General features: G+C 38.2%; 1 protein-coding gene across 1 annotated transcript in view; it reads left to right on the top strand.

Annotated features, from left to right (window-relative positions):
- The first annotated feature begins 1,645 nt into the window (after positions 1–1,645).
- The window catches only part of LOC113427800 (unconventional myosin-Ia), a 61,017-nt gene continuing 40,551 nt past the window's right edge, over positions 1,646–22,111 (top strand). Inside the window, exons 1-2 of the mRNA XM_087952188.1 lie at positions 1,646–1,851; positions 17,238–17,400. Of these exons, the coding sequence (XP_087808314.1) occupies positions 17,281–17,400 (120 nt within the window). The 5' untranslated portion in view covers positions 1,646–1,851; positions 17,238–17,280. The remainder of the gene's footprint in view (positions 1,852–17,237; positions 17,401–22,111) is intronic.

The raw sequence follows: 22,111 nt of genomic DNA, 5'->3' as shown, positions 1-22,111 counted from the left end.
AGTTTAATCCTTGCGACTCTGGGAAGCTCATAGTAGCACACATAAAAACAGGAAATTATTAAACAACATTACAGTATAAAGCCGAGGCCCTAAAACATAAAAATCAAAGCACTGCTGTGTGTCAAACTCTACTGACAATCTAGCCCCATCATCTTTTCTTCAAGGTTTTTCAGGGTTGGGGTTTTAATTTTCAGTTGGGGTTTTCTGGATCTTCGGGAGGATACAATTTTCTTGGATAATTGCCATGTAAAGGCACATTTCCCACTAGATGTCACCTTTTTCACAAAAGGGAGCCATAGCTACAGTAGCATGCCTGCCCTGATATACCTGATAGATAGTCAGTTTGGCTTTTCAAAGAAGTAAATGGGCACTTTGAAGTACCTTAACACTGCCAGTGCTGCTGCGTTTTTTTTGAAATGCAAATAAACCTGGAAAATGGCTGGCATATAAATTGAAAATAAAGAAAGAAATAAACCGATACATAGATTAGTAGATGAGAAATTAAAAATTAAAAAATGTCTACTGCATATAAAGAAGGATCGGGAACAATTTGGCTTTTATAGAATCAACAAGAATTAGATAAAATTATATAAGGGACCGGGAAACAAATGATTAGTAAAATGTATAATATATAATGTATATTAGAATATAAAATGGAAGAAGAAACAGAAAAAAAGAAAATATGATAATCTGGGCCAAAATTTTTGGATATGGTATTGATTTGGAACAATGGGAAAAACTATGGCAAGTAAATTATAAATTAACGTTATCAGTTGCATACAAGGAGAACCTTTATAAAATGTTCTACCACTGGCACCTCCCCACAGCGAGGCTAGCCAAGATGTTTCCCAATATATCGGCAAAGTGTTGGAGATTCAACTACAGCCAAGGAACGTGTTTTCATATGTGGTGGACCTGTCCCCAAGCCCGCAAGTATTGACCCAGAAATTAAAGCTTGGTTGGAAGAAATAATAAGACAAAGAATTGAATTAAGACCTGAATTGTTTTATTAGGTTTAATAGGATCAAAAGTTAGTAGGAACTTCCAATATATTATACTCCATATAATAACCACTGCCAGAATCTCATTTGCACAAAATTGGAAACAGGACACTATCCCCTCTGAGGCAGTAATAATAAAAAAGATCCTTGAATGCGCTGAAATGGACAGGCTAACGATGATATTAAAAGAGAAAGAAGAAAAGGTATTAAGAAAGAGAAGATGATATTAAAAGAGAAATAAGATATGGAATGTTTGGTATGAGTGGTTAGAAAGAAGGCATCAATCGACATCAAAAATGAGAAAGTATTAATTAATGATGTATATATGTACATATATGTATATAGATGTTAATGGTTTTATAAATTAGATCGAGAAATAAGAATGTAAGTGAATAAGAATGGAGAAGTAATTGATATAATTTTAGACTTTATTAATTAGTATTAACACCATTATGGAATCATTGTAAAAAGTGGAAATTGATTTTTTTTAAATGTTGAAATGTTGAATAAATAAATTTAATAATTAAAAAAGCCTCTTTAAGATCCTTGCACTATATAAACTTCAGGTACATACATCCACCTATCATACTGATGATCACTTTTACGAGGAAGTAATGATTAATCTTGTTGACTTTGCAGCTTTTTGCTCTTAGAGGAGGAGAAGGGCAGGGATGGCTGGCAATGCAAAAAGGAAGTAGGTGTGGCAGAGAGAGCCCTGTTAGCAAGATGACGGTTCAGAAGTCACAAACTATGGACAGCTCCTGCTGAACTGGAGTCATTTCTCTTGCCTTCCATCCAGGCCGGGACAGTGAAGAATCTCTGAGATACAGGAATCTCCTTCCTTATCAGGGTGAGTCTGTACCTGCCTTGGAATTCTTTTTACAAACTAGAGCTCCTTTGCTTCTGAGGAGTCTTTTCTTCCAAGTTAGTCCCTTTGGAGTTAGATCAGGTTTTTTTTCACAGTCAGGCCCAAAACACTCCCCCTCCCCTCTTTTTTTAAAACCTCTGTCACCATAGGAAATCTACATCCTTGAAATGTTGTTGTTGGTTTTCTGGTCAGACATCCTCTCTGCATTATTACAAAAAATAATAATAATCCTCTCCCTGTAAAGGAGACGGCTTTTGTCTGAAGGAAATCCTTGTGTAAAGTTTGTCTAGTTTCTGATTTTGTGAGGAAGAGTTAAAAGCTTATTCTTTCTCTCCCTCCCTCCTTAATACTTCCTGAGGTGACGCCAAAAAAGCATAAATAGAGAGGCAAGTGTGTGTGTGTTTGTGTGTGTGTGTGTGCTATTTATATATAGTCAAGGACATGCTAATTAAAAAAGAAAGCACGAGGAGAAAGCAATCTGCCTCTGGAGTTTGATTGTGCCTAATTTCTTACCAGGGAGGTGTGGAAATCAATTGTGCAGTGGTGGCACTACGATTCTGGTTTCAGTGTTAAATACATAGGCACAGGTTCTGATCAGTTGGCAATGCAGAAGAAAGGGGTGGGAACATTTCTCTTTCTTACTGAAGTAACTTTTTAGGACAATGATTTCTTAGCTGAACAAGTTACAGTTACATGACATGGTTTCCCAACAATTGAATAATATGCAGAGGGCCATTTAGAAGGAAGAAGCCTCTAGATGAGAAAAAAGATGATTTGGACATCAGGACATGTCTATGTGTGGTTTTAAAGAACCCAGTGTGGTTAGCCATAAGTTGGTGGCAAAAGAAACATGTGAATGTGGGCTACGCAGGCAGAGGAAAAGTCTGAAGTCTGTGGGCAGCAGCATCAACAACCTCCCTCCCACAACTCATCCAAAAACATCATTTTCCTCAGAGGAGGTGAGAGGTTGCATACGCAATATGCCTGTATTCTTTCAGTGCATGGTTGGAAGCAATTTTCTGAGATATATGATTGAAATCTTGCGATGGATTAGCCAAGTTGCTAAACCGTCAGAACTCTGGTTATTAAAATGCTGAACCAGAAGCTTGGAGGGGAGTTCCCTGCTGAGAAACAACATACAGATAGTAGAAGTGAATAATGCTAGTAGAGGTATGCTTGCCTACCAATATAGCCTTTTTATTCATATTCAACAAATTATTTATTTGGGGTTAAGGGGTTGAACTAGTTAAAATCATTGTTCTGTGATGACTGTTTTTGTTCATAAATACACAAATCATACTATTTTGGAATTAATATTTTCAGAATGTGTTTTCAATAGCTGCAGTGAATATTAGAATCTAATATAAATGAAGCAGTGCCTTCTCTATGATCATCTGTAGGTGAGAAATTCCAATGTGGAAAATTATTTCCTTTTTTCCCCTTTCTCCCTTTTCCCCTTTCTCTCCTCTCCTTTCCTTGATCCTGAGGCTGCAGTATATTCTTAATACAAGTTTATGTGTATGCTTTTCCTTCAGTCAATTTAATTTTTTTTTTCTTGGAGGAACTGAAAGTAAGAAAATCAAGGATTACTGCTAGTTTAGTTTTGTGATAAGGATGTTATGCCAATAGACAAGGTGAGCCCCAAACAAAGGGAAACTAGCATACGAGCACCCATTACTTCCTTACATCTGAGAGAAAAAAGGGCTGTTATTTCTGCTTCTTTCAGGTAAATGACCAGGGAAATGATCTTGCCATTTCTGTCCACTCCAGATCATTCATCTTTCTCCTGCCCAGAAGTAGAACAATAAAGTGTCTTCCTGAAGTTTACTGCCTGTAGGCCTTTGTATTACCTGGTGTGTATTGCCTAATTTAGCAAATCCAACAATAATTAACTATTTTAATGGCTTCAATCTGTAATGTTTAGCCTAAAGAGTCCTTTAATCATAAGGGTATAAGATCATGATTGAGATTTGCCTGTACTGGAGAACTTTGACTTCTTCATTCCCTTTATCATCAATCAGATTTAAGAAGACTAATTATTTGCACTCTGCATACATACTTTCTCCAAAAGTAAGCATGAAGCCCTTCTTTGTTTCTGTGGGAATGGCATCCCTCTTACAGTGGCTCTCAAGAAGAGAAGCCAAGGTAGTCCTCAACTTACAACCACAACTGAGCCCAAAATTTCTATTGCTAAATGAAACATCTGTTAAGTGAATTTTACCCCATTTTACAACCTTTCTTGCCACAGTTGACAAGTGAATCACTGCACTTAGTTGATAAGTTAGTAACCCGGTGGTTAAGTGAAGTTGGTTTCTCCATTGACTTTGCCTGTCAGAAGGTCACAAAAGGAGATCACATGACCCCAAGGCACTGCAACGGTCATTAATAGAAATCAATCTGAATTTTGATCACGTGACCACAGGGATGTTGTAACAATTGTAAGTATGAAAAAAGTTCACAAGTCACTTTTTTCAGTGCCGTTGTAACTTGGAATGGTCATTAAATGAACAGTTGTAAGTCGAGGTCTGCCTGAATTCCTTCTCCATCTCTCTTTTCCTGTTCAGTGAGCTGTTGTCCTTCCTTCCTCTAATTCAGACTTAAAGATAGAGCTACTGGTTCTAAACTGCAAAAATCTGGACAATAATTTATTAATGTTTTCTGTGTATCCTGCTGCCCAGGTTTTACTCTGTGGTAAGATGGCTGGCTAATATATTATAACAGAAAGATAAATAAATAAAACTTTGATGCCACCTAATGGCCATTTGGACTTTTGCAGCCAAGATCTGGTACATTTTGATAATTAGATATTATTCTCTGTGTAATCTCATGGATGCAAGACATCCATCCTTCCACGAGGACTTGAAACATACCATAGATGTCTGAAGCTGGAGGGTCCACAACAAGAGAAAAATAAACCTAAAATAATTTCTACTCTGTAAGCTGCTGCATGCTATACAGGTAGTCCTTGACTTACAACCAAAATGTCTCTTATTAAGCAAAAGACATGTCTCTTATTAAGCAAAAGACATGTCTCTTATTAAGCAAAAGACATGTCTACATGTTCAGTGAATTTTGCCCCACTTTATGACTTTGCAGCCAAGATCTGGTACATTTTGATAATTAGATATTATTCTCTGTGTAATCTCATGGATGCAAGACATCCATCCTTCCACGAGGACTTGAAACATACCATAGATGTCTGAAGCTGGAGGGTCCACAACAAGAGAAAAATAGACCTAAAATAATTTCTACTCTGTAAGCTGCTGCATGCTATACAGGTAGTCCTTGACTTACAACCAAAATGTCTCTTATTAAGCAAAAGACATGTCTACATGTTCAGTGAATTTTGCCCCATTTTATGACTTTTCTTGCCACAGCTGTTAAGTGAATCATTGCATTTGTTAAATTGGTAACATGGCTGTTAAGTGAATCTGACTTCCCCATTGACTTTGCTTGTCAGAAGGTCGCAAAAGGTGATCCCAAGACCCTAAGGCACTGCAACCGTCATAAATACGAGCCAGTTGCCAAGCGGCCAAATTTTGATCACATGACCATGGGAATACTGTAACTGTTGTGTGAAAAATGGATATAAGTAACTTTTTTCAGTGCCATTGTCACTAAATGAACGGTTTTAAGTTGAGGACTATCTGTAATGTAAGCTGCACAAGTAACTTCTTGCAAACTAAATAATGACATCCTTCCCCCACCCCCCACCCGTTCCTGGCTTTTGCTGTAGCTAAACCAGGAGAGTAAAGTATTACTTATTGCAGTTGGAAAGTTTTTTTAAGCAAACCTGATAAGATTATTGAAATATTATGGCCTTGTGCGAAGTCCAGGTTAACCTGACAATCAAAGGTGAAGGCTGGCAGTTTTATGAAGTGCTATAAACTAGGCGTTGCTTGAAAAAAAATAGCTGATGGTATGTTGATCTTGGAACCTTAACAACACAAGATATTGGTTACAAAACCTATTATTATGTACAGATGCAGGATCAAACACAGATGAGAAAGAGAGGGAGGGAAAGAGAAGGGGGGGAGAGAGAGAGTGCATGTAACTAAGAAAGTGCTACTTTTGAACAAGAAACTTGCTTTTTAGAGCTCTAATATACTACAAAACTCAAGGAAAACTAACTATTTGGAAATTGTTTCCATAATTTTACGCATAGCTTTCTGCCTGCTCAGACATTGGTGTTTCTTTCAATTTAAGTTTTTAAAACTTTAGATTTCGTCTGATTAGCTATGAGGAGCAAGTGCCTCGAAATATTTACAAATTCTTGTTAACTCTTTATTGTTTTGCCAGTTTTCGTCAACCTCTGTTCTGATTCTAATGTTAATTGTTAAAATGATTGATTTTCATGTGAACATATTTGTTCCAATCTATTATCGCTTGTAAGAAGTGCATTTCTTTTTTTCTTCTTTCAATATTTTGTTTATTCTTAAATGTTTTTTTACTTTGTGAATTTTTTTTTTAAAAAAATTTGTACGTTTTTTGGTACATTTTATTTTGCACATTTACTTTGTACAACATTTTATTTTGTAGTCCGTCCCCCCCGATTTTCTTATTTTTTCAGCTTTTTCTGTTTAAGTTACATGTTTTTTAAATGTAAAAAGTAAGTAAGTAAGGCAAACACTATGTACAGAGGTAATCAGGTATTTATCACAGATGGGCACTGGTGGGAGTGGTTCCTGCTTTCTAGCAAATGGAGATCTCTAGGCTTTCATGCAATTTTTCAGGGGGTTTTTCAGCTCAAAGAATTGGCAGGCTGTCAAGCTGGGAACCCCTGCCCTCACCTCCTAGAGCAAAGAGGAAGGTGCTGTGTTGGTGGGGGTGATGATGGGGCTGTTGGGTAGGGTCCAGAGGTGGGGCTCAGCAGATTCGGACCAGTTCTGGAGAACCAGTAGTGGAAATTTTGAGTAGTTCGGAGAACCGTCAAATACCATCTCTGATTGGCCCCGCCCCATCTATTCTCTGCTTCCTGAGTCCCAGCTGATCAGCCGGGTCTTCTTTTGTTGCCCTGCACAGGAGAACGGAGCTGGAAAGCAGGTTAATGGGGTGGCGAGGGAATGGGATGTTGCAGTATCCTTCCCCTGCCACGCCCACCAAGCCACGCCCATCAAGTCATGCCACGCCCACAGAACTGGTAGTAAAAAAAAATTTGAATCCCACCACTTGTAGTTCAGCAGGAGACACAGGTTTTACACTCATGTGAAAACACTAGCTAGTCAGAGGATGTCGATCTTCCCCAACCCACCCTCTCCTAATGCATTAAAATTAAAGTTCTCAGACACAAAAGGGGGGACAAGAAACAATGGATGGAAACTAATCAAGGAGAGAAGAAACCTGGAACTAAGGAGAAATTTCCTGCATTATGTAAAACAGAATCAGGGCGGAGTTACGTTGAGTTTCTTTCTCGAGTAAGTTCTCCTTTCCCAGGATTGAGCTGTTGTTTATTTAATGCTTTTGGCATTCTATTCCTCAAGGTTATCTCCATAGTCCTCTGAATAAAAGCAGATTGAGTCAGGCTGGCAGTTAGAATGATTGATTATGTGCCATCAAAGTTTTTTTAAAAATTTTTTTACTCCTAATGACCCCATAGATAGAGTTTCTACACGAGGCTGGTCTCCTTGGTGACAATGGTAAAGGCTTCATACTACACTAAGAAGACAATAATGAACCCATCTCTCCCTTTTTTTATTTTTAACCAAGAAAATCACAAGGATAGGAAGTTACACTAAGGCTTCAGTAATCCAAGGCATGACTAGGAGGCAGTAAAAGGCTGGCTTTCTGACTCTCTTTGTTCCCATGTAACGATCAGGTTAAGTTTTGTAGCCCAGCTACGATAGTTTTCATGTGAAGTGTGATTCAATTACTCCTCAACTTACAACCACTCATTTAGGGACTGAAGTTACAATGGCACTGAAAAAAAGTGACTTATGATTGTTTTTCACATGGCCGTTGCTGTAGCGTCCCAATGGTCACGTGATCAAAATTTGGGAGCTTGGCAAGTATTTAAGGATGGCTGCAATGTCCCAAGGTCGTTCTGACCTTTTGACAAGCAAAATCAATGGGGAAGCCAGATTCATTGTGGCAAGAAAACCTGTGGCAAGAAAACTTGTAAAATGGGGCAAAACTCACTTAACAACTGTTTTGCTTAACTACAGACATTTTGAGCTCAGATGTGGTTGTAAGTCAAGGATTACCTATATTTGGTTATAGGGCCAAAATATATGGTTAAATATGCACTTGGTGCATAATAACCTTCATGTTTTGCACACATATCCTACTGATATTCTGTGGAACGACCTGGCATTTGCTCATGATAGAGGCACCAGATTGTGTAAGTGTATTATTGTCTGAGGTTTTTAACTGGAAAGGTGATTCAAAACTACCATTAACTACCTCACAACAAAATCCTTCTTTTAAACACAGCATATCCCCCTTCCCTTATTACAGGTCTGTCCCTTTCCTTGCCAGTTAGGCTTTGCTGAAGCTAAATTTTGCCACATCTACTTTCTGTTACAACAATCTGGCAAAGGAACCAAAATAATCTGGTAATTTCAGAGAAGAGCAAGTGAGATAAGAAATGGTTTGGCATTCGAAAGACAGGGAAAATTTATAGAAGAGGAAGGAGTTAACTTTCCTCCAAAAGAGAAGTCTCTAGAGACTCATTGTTTTCGTGTTAACATTGAGGCACAGCAAGTTTAGCTTAAATTAAAGGAAAGGATCAGTATTACATACTGGCCAAATTTCCTATCTGTAAGAATATGTGTGAAATGGGATAAGCTGTCAGAGGAAATTAGAAGATATATTGTAAATAGGGTGAACAAAAAAAGTTGAAAAGGATGCCTAGCAGCCAGTCCTTGTATAAAGAATTGTCTCTTTTTCCTCTCCATGCTCCACTTTCATTTTCTGATAGCCCTTATTGATTTGTTCTCCTTTGAATTAGTTATAATTTATGTACAACCCAACTGTCATACACAACTGAAAGGATAACCTCATCATTACATGTAATGGCAATGAGGTTTTTGAGGTAAGTGGAATGTGAAAAGAGAGCTCCCTTATTTATTCAAAGGAATTTCTGCAAGATGAAACACTAATATCTAGATAGGCTTTTGGTGGATTTTCCTCTTTATAATATTATAATATTTGTTTATATAATATTTGTTTATACATAAGATAGTCCTTGACTTACAATCATAATTGAGTGCACAGTTTGGGTTGTAAGTGTGCAGGTTAAATGGGTCACGACATAACTCTGACTGAATTTTTTTTGTGGTGGTCATTACATGAATGCAATGGACATTAAGTGAACCCATTGTACAATGGGAAGTAAACATCAGTTTCTGGCAACAAATGTTGTAAATATGTTCACGTAACTGCGGGATGTTGCAAATGGCCATAAATGCCACATGACACGGGGGTGAGACAGTTGTCAGAACTCCAAAACCAGATTGTAAATACCTCGGGGAAGTTCATCGTCACTTTGAATGGTTGACCATTCTGTATGTTCTATATGGGGATCTTGAAAGCCAAGTATGACAACCCTATGCAAAATGAACAAGCCTGTAAAATGAACAAACCACACTGTAGCTTGGTGCAATGTATGGATTCTGTTAGTATATACTTTTAGCTAAGTAGAACCTTTCATACACATCCTCCACTCATCTGCATTCAGTTCAGTTCAGCAGGGTTACTCTTACATTATTGGCTCCTTAAGTCATGTAATTATGTTTAGTAGGTGCGCCTAGCCATTTTAATTTTCAGTAAGTTGATCTTTTATATCAAGCTCAAGTGGCATTTGATTGGATTTTAACAGTCAACAATTCTGTCCTCTTGCCTCTGAAATGTCATGCTTAATTTGAAATTGGCTTCTCAGTCAGTGTTTAAAAAGACTCTTAAGCTTTGCTGATTAATCTTGAGGTAATAATGTTAAAATGGAATGATCAACTATACACAAATCTCATAATTAATTTTTTACAGTCAGCCTTTGAAAACGAGATTGTTGAATCATATCCTTGAATTTATTTACCTGCTCAAATCCTCCTTGCAGTTTGTCTTGTTTTGTTTCACTTTTAAGCAGCACAACAATCTCTAACCAGGCATCCTGGTAGCTGGCTGCGAATTTCTGATATGTACACTGTCAATACACACAGAGAATATTCTGTTGCAAGTCTTTATATGAAATATACATGATGTATGTTTGTGTGTTCATAGGCCCACCAACTTAGCCTGTGGATGAGAGGGCTGCAATGAAAACGTATCTCAGTGGTGTATTTTTTCCTTCCACCTGCAGATGTGCCTAGACCTACAATTTTTAGAAGATAAAAATTCTGGGCATCCTTCTGTTTGGATCTGTGGTTCCAGCCGCTGCAGTCTGTGTTTGTTTATGCCTGTATATATTTTTTGCTGACTAAGGGTGAAATGGGAGAGCAGGGAGCCAAGGTAGACATTTTCCTGGCATGGCTTGACCATCCTTATGCAATCTCACTTAGCAAAGCATTTAGCCCTTGTCTAAGTTGAGTCAATGGTTATTTACTCAAGAGAAGATTCAGCAAGAAAGTACGATAAAGCTCTGTCAGCAGCACTAATTGACTGGTTCCTCTTAACACGATCATTAGGGCGCCTATAAAAGATCTTTATCACCGGAAAATAGTCCAACAGATTGGATACTGCCATTTCCAAGTGGTAGTTTCTGCAATTCCCAGGTGAAAAAAGCCAATTCCTTTATCTGCTGAAGAACCTTTTTGTACACCTTAGAATATGGGTTGGTGATACTTAATGTTACAGAGAGCAGAATCAGTGTAGGAGCTGGATTAGCTGAGCTGGAAGCTATTGCTTTTGAATTATTGCAGAGTCCTTCTGGTCTGTGGCTTTCATCTAATAAATCACATGGGATCATGTTTCTCAGGGGAGAAATGTGATCCATCTTTCGCTCAAGACTTTTTGAGGAGTGGTCCATAGCAGCGATGGGCGGAGTTAATTACGGTACAGCCAGCACGTCGGCTTGCAAGTCGCTGATCCGTCAGGGCTTGTGGCAATTTTAAAGACTCAACCTTTTTTCCTCTGACCTTTAATCTAAAATTGCGGAGCTGTGCTGAACTCACCACTTCTTGGTCGCACTTGCCTCCTGAAGTGGTGGACAGCTGCTTTAGCCAGAGCAGCCAGCCTTGGGCTAATTTTTTTTTTTTTTTTTTAAATTCTCCTTCTCTCTCTGTCAGTGACAGTTATTTTTGGCGGGCTCAAAATGGCGGCCAGGGGAGCTGATCAGGAATTGTCAGGTCCTCAGCAGAGTAGAGAGAGAGCTGCAAGAGGATCACCTAAGCCCAGGTCTGCTGGTTTAGAGGCAGCAGCTAGAATTAGAGCCAAGGCCCTAGCCCCTAAAAGACCTTCTAGGGCAGAGGAAAGACAGGCTAGGCACAGAGAGAAGGCCTTGGATAAAGATTCTTTCAGAAGAACCAAAAGTTGAGAAAAGTAAGGATTTACACTTAGGCAGGAAAAACCAAATGTACAAGTACATATTAGGTAAAATCTGGCTCAAAAGCAGTAACTGCGAGAGGGATCTTGGAGTCCCAGTGGACAATCATTTAAATATGAGCCAGCAGTATGCTGCAGCTGCCAAAAAAAAAAGCCAATGCAGTCCTTGGTTGCATCAACCCTGGGATAGCATTAAGATTATGTGCCAGGTAAAGAAGGAGGGACAGAGTCAAGATCACATGAAGTATTAGCACCACTTTATAAAATCTTAGTTAGACCACACCTGGAATACTACATCCAGTTTTGGTCACCACATTATAAAAAAGATGTTGCAGCTTTGGAAAGAATGCAGAGAAGAGCAATGATGATGAGTAACATCCTGGAGACTAAAACATATGAAGAACAGTTGCAGGAATTGGCTATGTCTAGTCTAGAGAAAAGAAAGACTAGGTGCAATGTGACAGCAATGTTCTAATATTTGAGGGGCTACCACAAAGAAGAGGGGGTCAACCTATTCTGCAAAGTACCAGAAGGCAAGACAAGGAACAATGGATGGGAACTAATCAAGGAGAAGAAGCAATCTAGAAATAAGGAGAAATTTCCTGACAGTGAGAACATTTAACCAGAGGAATGGCTTGCCTTCAGAATTTGTAGATGTTTCATCACTGGGGCCTTTTAAAAAGAATCTGGACAGTCACTTGTCTGAAATGGTATAGTTCCTGCTTGAACAGGGGTTGGACTAGAAGACCTCCAAGATCCCTTCCAACTCTATTATTCTATAGAAGCCGCAATACATTTTGGTGAACATAGCCCACCTTCTTTTACGCCTTCTTGTAAAGATAAAACTTAGGAGGTGAACCAGGCTTCTTGGAGAAAAGGCAGGATAAAAATAATCATCGGATCAAATCATTGTTCTAGTGGAGAAAGGGGGAACACTCTGCATATTTGATAACTGCATTGTGGGCAAAAATGTGATGCTGAAACTATTTCTGGCATGGAGATTCAGCAATGAGAAAAGCTTCAGCTGTGCTATATAGTAGACGTTAAACTGCTGTCATTTGATTGATCTACATTACTTCAGCCTTAACAACAAAACAGCTTTGATTGCTAATTCATTTCTGGCTCCAGTACAGGAGGGTGGTATTTCCCTTTGAAGACTCCTTATAACTTGAGAGCAAAAGGAGTCCTTTTCTTTAAGGCAAGCTGTCCAGTGACTTAAATACTTCTACTGAAGTTCGACTCTAAGGGTTATTTTCTTTAGAAAATGTACTTGTCAGGGCCAAGCAGAGGGCTTTTTCAGTGGTGGGTCCCAGCTTCTCCAATACTCTTGTTAAGACAATGTGCCAAACATGTCTATAGTAGCTTTTAGACACCATATGAAAACATTTTTACTTAAACATTTTAAAATTGCTGTTTCTCAACGTTGGGCTTGATTCTGAAGCTTTTTGATAGGCATGGCTTATTACATGTTGCGATTTTTTTGGAGAAGTCTTACTGGACAAATGATAGATAAAAATAATGTATATAATAATTCAACAATATTCCAAAAGAAACGCCTCTTCCTGGGTTTCTGTGGGCAACTTCAAAATGTATCAAGGCTCCCAGATAGGCTTAGTTTAAAATTATTGGATGTTATGGCTCAAGATCTGCGGATGAGTTTGAGATTTCTCTTCTGCCTTGGTAGTAGGCCTTTGCAGCATCCGCAGAGGAGAAGGTAAGAGGGGGCCAGACTGTCAAAAGCAGCAGAACAATGTCACAATGCAAGTCCACACAGGTCCCCAAAGGGTGGGGTGCAACTGATGCCACAATCCTGCTTTCAATCTTTTGCTGAAACCAATAGGATCCTGCAGACATAGCTGGTAGTCTCTAGATTCTGGACTGCAAGTCTAGGCAACCAATTCATTTGATTTGCTTACAAAATGGCAATTCCTTTTGAAGACCCCAGTAGCAAACTATTCGGGGGTGGAGGGAGGTGTTACTTTTTATAGGGAGCAATGCTTTGGAACCAGAAGGAAAGAGGTTAAATGCCACTGAGAAGCATGGGGTAATGAGCTGGCAAAGACTCCAGTGAGCTAGAGCAGGAAGTTGCATCACTCACAGCTGTCAGCTGGTGAAGGAATCAATGGGGCTGCAGGATGTATATGAGATGAGTGGAAGGAAAGAAGAAGGTATATACAAAACATTTCCGAAATGGTAATCTTTAGGCCTTCCTATACATGTTTTCCTTGTATAGAAGATATATATATATATCTCAATTCAGAGCTGAAGAAGCTTTTTGGATGAGAAGCAAAATGTCTTTAAAGAAAAACCAGAAAGTCCAGTTGCCTCTTGAAAAAGCACCTTTGGGTCCACAATTCAAAGTTGGGTATTACATTCCACTTCTCCATCTATGTTCTGTTCTAAAATGGAGGAGGCTGCATTTGTTAGATTCTTGCTAACTTGTTCTTGCCTCTTCTATAAGGAGAATACCAGATGCTCAAAGCCACAGCATTGTTTCTTTTTGAATTAAAAAAGTATACAGCAGTGCTCCTACAATCATGACTTTTTAAAAATTCATGGCCCAGCATGACATGAGGCTGCTTCAACAGAAATATTGGTATATTTCATTTGGTTGGAAGACATGAGGTTTGTCTCACTGAAAGCAATAGCTGTGCATCTTAGTCCAATAATCTCATAATGGGCTGCAATAGTTTACAGGTTTTATAGAACCACTTTGGAAATTTTAATGTAGAAAACAAATACCATTGTACCAATTGCTACAGAGAAGTGGGAGAAGTGGTTGTGAAGAGCAGTGGGAAGAAGGCTGTCTGTCTACCAATCACATTTAGGGACTGTCACAAACCTGAGGAACTTTTAATACTTCATAAGATAAAACAAGAGAAACAGTACATAAAAAGCTACCTTCATGGGAAAATGCTATTAGATTTGTAAACAAAAAAAGGAGGAAACTTGGTAGCAGCCATTCTAAGTAATAAATCTACTTTGAAGCTATTTTGTGAGCTTTGGGTAACTTTTTTGGATGTGTAAAATCTGTGAATTGGACGAGATGTAACCGAACTCCTTCCAATTCCAATGTAGCTCTGTTCCTTTGATGTCTACAATAACTGCAAGGAATATACATCTTTCCATCTCCCCTGCCCCCACTCCCCACACCATTTAGTCAAAACTGAGGAAGCTTCTTGGTTGAGAAGCAAAATGTCTTCAAGGAAAATACAAAGAAAATCAAGTTACCTTTCAGAAAAGCACCTTTGGGAATAACCATGACTTGGAATAACTAAGAATCTCAATAGACATTTACATATCTTCAAGGAGTGGAGAGAGTACCGATGTCAGCCTTGGAAGCCATATTTTAGTTAGAAGCTTCGAGGCTGCCACAATTAGTGCCTGGGAATTTGGGAGGGGGGATTTCATAAAGAGGTAGAAGATTAGACACAACAACATTCTTCTCATAGAGTCAAAGACAATTTACCTTGCACCTGGGGGGGAGTATCTGGAGGAATATCTGCAGTTGGGATGGTGGTGGATTGGACCATGTGATGGACTGGTGAGTGCAGGGGATGGGCTTTTGATTTTCAATTAGGAAGAGAAAACCCGGAACTCCCAGATTCGGGTTTTCCCAGATGTGCCAATATGACTTCTTCGATAAATTTTTTACTTGGATGAACTTTGTTTCTGAGAGCTGAATGAAATGGGGAGTTTCATTGGAATGCTGACAACCAAGCCCTGTGGCACACCACAGAGGAGCAGCTATGGGCTGGCCCTCTCACTTCCTATTGACATTGATTGGGACCGGCTTGGTGAAAGGAGCCAAAACTGGACTGTCCAGTCTCAAGCTCAGTCCTGCAGCCAGCCCAAAAGGGTACCATGATGGATGATATCAAAGGCTGCTGAGAGATCAAGGAGATAGAGGATGGGGGCATGTCCCCCATCCCACTCTTGCCAGAGATTATCAGCAAATGCAACCAATGCTATTTCTGTCCCATAACCTGACTGAAAGGGATCCACTTAGTAAGCTCTTTACATAATGACCGATTGCTGGTCACAACTGTGATGATTAAATGAAGATTATCTGTATTGTGGAATATAGTATATGCAGTCATCATTTCCTTGGAGGTTATGCACTGGAGTGTTAATAGTCCATTTCAGATTTCAGTGCTATCTATCCTGCATAGGCACATTGAAAGGAAGATCAGCTTGGTTCTCATTATATGTGCCTTCACTGACTTTTCTGCATTATGTTCATGGTATGGTTGCAGAGGTGATATTCAGCAGGTTCTGAAGAACTGGTAGCAGAAATTTTGAGTAGTTCAGAGAACCAGCAAATAACACCTATGATTGGAGATTTTACAGTAACCTTCCCATGCCACGTCCCCAAGCTACACTCACAGACCCAGTAGTAAAAAAATTTGAATCCCGCCACTGTATGCTGATGCATTTCTCTGTGAGAGGAGGCAAAGCCTGCATCTGTGAAGTTGTCCTTCCCCCCATTACATACTTTGCTGGAATCATGAACATTTGGAATGATGTTCTGAAGTATTGCAGATGTATGAATCATTAGAAGGATACAGGTATCTAGGTATTATAATCAATCAAGTCTGTAATGAGGTAGTTGCAGTGGTGGGATTCAAATAATTTAACAACTGGTTCTCTGCCCTAATGATTTCTTCCAACAACCAGTTCACTAAACTACTCAGAAACTTAACTGGTTCTCCCAAAGTGGTAAGAATTGGCTGAATCCCATCAATGGGTAGTTGACTCTTTAGTAAATACTCTTTTTATAAGAGGGAGATACATTTTTTTGCTCCTCAAAATGCCTTACCTCCATATAATACATAGAACTGTCTAAATTTAGTGTATTTCATCTGTGTTGCAATTTATACATTACCCTTAGATCAAAGCATCTCTTGTGAACTGTCCATTTAGGAAAAAAAATGAACTACTAAAGGACATTTCCCATCTGGAATAACTTTTGACAAAATTGTGATAAATCTGTTCACTGTAGCCAAACTGTAAATTTACAGCATCATAATAGAGAAGTGACTTTCCACTGATAATAAATTTAACAGTGGTATATACAAAGGAAATAGTATTCTAGCTATGTAATGACTGATAGAACTTCGCTCATAACATGAAGTTTAGGGAAGTAGTGTAATTTAGAGACAGATAATAAATTGAATAAATATAAGAGAGATATTAATTCGGAATTTGTCTAGAGTCTGAAATATAATTATTTTGCAAAGATATCCATTTATATGATTGATTGATTGATTGATTGATTGATTATATGTCATCAAGTCATTTTTGACACCTAACAATCTGATGGATGGGTTTTCTCCATGGCAATCTGTCTCTAATCTGATCTTTCAGATCTTTGAATGGAGTCTATTACCACTGTAATTGAGTCTATCTACCATCCTGCTATCATCCTCTTCTTCCCTTTCCTTCCATTTTCCCCAGCATTATAACCTTTTCAAGAGACCCAGATCTTCGCATAGTGTCCAAAATAGGCTAATTTGAATCTGATCATTTATGCATCAAGAGAATGCTGGATTGATTTGTTCAATGGTCCATCAGTTCGTTTTCTTGGTTGTCCTTGGTATTCTTGGGATCCTTCTACAAAACATCTATTTATGTGCCATTCTCTAAATTGCACAATCAGTCAAGCAGTGCCCTAGATCATCTTAATAATTTGATTATTTTTACTGTTGTAAAACTCACATTGGGCTTTATACTTTATGCTTCTTCTTCTTTTGCACTTTATTATCTGTGGATTGTCATTGGTACGAAGAATGAAACCAAGAATCTGCAACTGTTTTTCATGAGTCATTGTGTGAAGAGCTTTTGATTGTGTGGCAAAAACATCTGGATTTAACCTGTGACTCAATTACTTGCAGGTTACTTTCCTCTGTTTTTGGAATCCTGGCCATTCTTACAACCATGGAGAGTATGGCGGTGCTTGACTCTGTGGGTGTAGGAGACCTGGTGCTGTTGGAGCCACTGACAGAAGACACATTGATGCAGAACTTGAAGAAACGCTTTGAACATCAAGAAATCTATGTAAGTGGATATGGGAGGGATACAGAGACCAACTGATCTGGGAGCCTTTTTGCTTTAGGTCAAAAAGATTAGAGCCTGCAAAGATCTACTATGATGCACGTGATCAGAGCAACTACCGTATTTGCCGGCGTATAAGACGACTTTTTTGCCCTGAAAAAGATGCCTCCAATTGGGGGGGTCGTCTTATATGCCGGGTCGTCTTATACGCCGGCAAATAGTAATTGGGAAGCACTGCGGCTGCCCGCGGCTGAGGCACTTTTGCGCACCGTGGAAACGAATCCCGTGAAGCCGAAAGGAGCAGCCAGCCTTCTCCCAGCTCCCAAGGAAACGAGGCTCGCACCGCCCGAGCTCCGCTGAGGTATCCGGCTGGGGCTGTCAGGAGTTGTTACTGCTGGCGTGGCTCCGCGCGGCTCCAGTCCCGCGTTGCCTCGGGAAGGGAAAGGCAAAACCAGGAGCCGCTGCTGCCATTGCAAAGCGCCGCCGCGGCTCTTCCTTTTCGTTACTATACATATTTCGTTACTATACTTTATTGTCTAACCATTGATAGAATAGATCCCAAACTTTTTAAAATTGTTTATCATCCTGTTCTCTTATTTCAAATGTCAATCTGTTCATTTCAGCACATTCCAATATTTTCTTAATAATTTCCTCCTGTGATGGTATTTTCTCATTTTTCCAGTTTTTAGCAAATACAATCCTAGCCGCTGTTAATACATTTACAATCAGGTATTTCAAATCTTTACTATATATTTCAGGTAAAATTCCCAATAAAAATATCTCTGGTTTCAAATCTATATGTTTTTTTGTCATTTTTTTCCAACCACTTGTGGATTTTAGTCCAGTATTTTTTAGCATCCGCAAAACTCCACCACATATGGTAATATGAGCCAGGTGTCTGATGACATTTCCAACATTTTTCGGATTCTTGAACATTCTTGCTATTCTTGTTGGGGGAAAGTGCCACCTGTAAAACATCTTATACAAATTTTCTTTATATGCTGTTGACATTGTCATTTTATAATTTTGAGACCACAATTTTTGCCATTTCTCTAGATCAATCCCATATCCAAAATTCTTCCCCCAAGCAATCATAGTTTCTTTAACTTGTTCTTCTTCTAATTTAATTTCTAATAAATATCCATACAATTTTTTAATCACCTTTTCATCAGTACCTGTCAAAATCTTATCTAAATCAGTCAGTTTATCATAGAAACCTTCTGTTTTAGAATCTTGATCATACCTTGAATGTATTTGCGCATATGAAAACCAATTCATCTTTATACCTTGTTCCTCTAGTTTTTGTATAGATTTAAGTTCACCCTTTTCATTCAATATTTCAACATATCTAACTGTTTGTTCCTTTTTGTATATTATAGGATAAGAAAATGCTTCAATAGTCGACAGCCAGACTGGAATTTTCAAATAACATTGTCTTTTAATCTTCTCCCAGTTTAACCACAGAGACTCCCGTATATAAAGTCTTCTAAAGTACCCCTGTGTTTTAGTTCCTTTATACCATAGAAAAGCATGCCACCCCAACAACAGATCATGTCCTTCTAATGTCAACAATCTAGTATTTCTTAATGTTATCCATTCCTTAACCCACATCAAATTTGTAGCTTGGTAATAAAACTCCCAATTAGGCAAACCAAATCCTTCTCTTATTCTAGCATCTTGCAAAAGTTTTAACTTTATTCTCGCTTTCTTACCTTGCCATATAAATTTCAACACAATTTTATTTAAATCTTCAAAATAGTCTTTTCCAAGCCTAATTGGAATTGTTTGAAACAAATATAAAATTCTGGGTAATATATTCATCTTGATTGTTGATATTCTCCCTATTAATGACAGTTGTAAATTTCCCCATTTCGCCAAATCTAGCGCTATCTGCTGTTTAAGTTTGATATAATTATTCTCTTTTAGTATACTGCATCTTGCTGTCAAGTATATCCCCAAGTACTTGATCTTATTCGTGACCTGAATTTTCAATAGGTCTGCCAGTTCTTCCTTTTGTCTTGATAGCATATTCTTTGCCAAGATCATTGTCTTATCTTTATTTATTTTCAAACCAGCCACCTTTCCATATGTCTCTATCTTTTCTATCAATTTTGATGCAGTTTTTAGTGGGTCTTCTAAAATAAAAACCAGATCATCTGCAAATGCTTGCAACTTAAATTCTTCCTTTTTAATTTTCATACCTTTTATATTCTTTTCATCTCTAATATTTCTATTTAGCACTTCCAAAGTTAACACAAACAACAGAGGTGATAGTGAGCACCCTTGTCTTGTTCCTTTTCTGATATCAATAGAGTCTGTCAGTTCTCCCTCTATCATTACCTTTGCCATTTGCTTATATAGCTTCTATTGCTTGAATAAATTTTCTAGCAAACCCCATCTGTTCCAGCAATAACAGCATGAATCGCCAATTCACATTGTCAAATGCCTTCTGTGCATCTAGAAATATCAAAGCCATTTGTTTTTCAGGATGTGTCTCGTAGTATTCCAAAGTGTCCAAGATTACTCTCATATTGTCTTTAATTTGTCTCTTTGGCAGAAATCCATTTTGATCAGGATGGATAAAATTATTTAAGTATTTTTAAAGTCTTTCTGCCAATATTGAAGCAAAAATTTTATAATCTGCGTTTAGTAGGGAAATAGGTCTATAGTTCTTGATTTGTAATGGATCGGCCTCCTCTTTTGGAACAAGTGTAATATAAGCTTCTGACCATGATTTAGGTATCTTCTTCTTTAACATAACTTCATTCATAACTTCTAGCAATGGAAGATTCAACGATTCTTGTAATGTTTTGTAAACTTCTGCCGGAAGTCCATCTGGGCCTGGTGCCTTTCCATTATTTTGCTTCTTGAGTGCTTCAGTTAACTCCATCATCGTTATATTGCTTTCTAACATTGTTTCAATCTCTTTAGATATCTGGGGTAACGCAGCATTCTGTAGGTACTGTTTGACTCTTTCCTCATCAATATTCTCTTGTGTGTATAGTTTCCCATAATGGTCTCGAATGATTTCCTTCTTCTCTTTACTACCATAGCAAACTTGGCCTTGATCATCTATTAATTGCAATATTTTCCTTGATTCTTTATCCTTTCTCAATTTATATGCTAACCATCTACCTGGTTTATTTGCATCTTCAAAGTAATTCTGTTTAGCACCTCTAATTTTCTGTGCTAATTCTTCTTTTTCTATTAGACCCATTTTATGTTTGGTTATATCAATTTTTAACTTAATGTCCTTTTTCTGTGGCATTTTCTGTAGCTCTTTTTCAAGTCCTTTATACTCATCCTCTAATGCCTTAGAGGCTAATCTTTTCATGGTATTTCTTTTCCTTGTATAGTCTATTATCAAGCCTCTGGCCTATGCCTTCATTGTATCCCATACATTCTGGATTGATGTTTCTTTTTTGTTTTCTCTAAAGAAAAAAGCCAGTTCTTTCTCCATCCACTGTGTAAAGTCTTTTTCCTTTAAAATAGTATTATTTCCTTTAAAATAGTATTATTTAGCGTATTCAAATAATGTTTCGGAAGTCTTGGGATTGCACCCAAGATTATCATTATTATTATATTTGTATCCTGCATTTTCTAGATATAACTCAAGGTGGTGAATATACCCAATGTTCCTGTCTCCTATTTTCCCCACAACAACCTGTGATGTGAGTTGAGCTGAGAGAAAACTCCAAATCACCCAACCAGTTTTCATGCCTAAGGGAAGCCTACAAGTCCCCATTTCCTGGTTTCCAAGCCAGCACTTTCACTTCTACACCAAACTAGCTTTTGTGCACAGTCTATTCAGAAGTACCTTTGCACTGTGTATTCACTCTAGGAAACATCAAGGGGGTTCCAACTTAATAATATTTGTATTTTTCATGGTCTCTTTTTATTAATAAATTCTGCTTTAAAAGCCAAGGTAGAATTGGCCTTTAAGAAAATACAATGCATAGTCAGCAGAGAATAACTAATAGCAATGCAAAAATTAATGGAAACATTCAAGTTAACTTGCTTGTACCTCCTAAGTACTAATAATTTGTTCCTTGTATCATTGCCATTTATTTATACAGAGTGCACAAATATTTAATAAAGGATTTGAAATAAAAAGATCCCAGCTCATAGAAGTTTATTCCTTTAAAAAAAATCCATTACATCCAGATTTAACTGTGCCTAGCGCAGAAGATCATTGGAAAAAATACCGAGCCTAATTGCCTTGTCTCATTCATGGCAGGTGGCAGCACCTTGCCAAGCTTTGTTGATCTCAAAAAAAAAAAAAAAAAAAAAAAAATGGGGGGAAAATCTCCACAACAGTAAGAGAGCAATAGAGTGAGATCTGGCTTGGACTCGGATAGGAGACAAAGTTGGAATACAATGTCCATTGATGGGTACCACGAGAATTTATTCTTCTAGAATCATCATATATCAAACAAGATGGAGCAGAGGGAAGATGGGGAAGTGGAGGAGCTGTGGGAAAAGGCAGCAAGGGAAAGGCCAGTTAAGTAGGGCAGATAGATGTCAAGGCTCCCAAACCAAGAAAGATATGATGGATTTCATATTGTTCCTCAGCTATTGACAGAACTAAAGCAAACTACCTGCATCATTATAAACATACTCTGAGAACTTTTAGGAGGATCTGACTTGATCCTTTTTCTCCCAACCAAGTTATCTAAACTTTGCCGCCTCTTCTTTCTCTGGAATGCAGCCCCTC

This window comes from Notechis scutatus, chromosome 1, assembly GCF_049901735.1.
Source record: "Notechis scutatus isolate UNSWTSFEM ecotype Mainland chromosome 1, rNotScu1.2, whole genome shotgun sequence".
NCBI lineage: Eukaryota > Metazoa > Chordata > Lepidosauria > Squamata > Elapidae > Notechis > Notechis scutatus.
The sequence above is the reverse complement of the archived record's forward strand: the minus strand, read 5'-3'. Positions and strand labels throughout refer to the sequence as shown.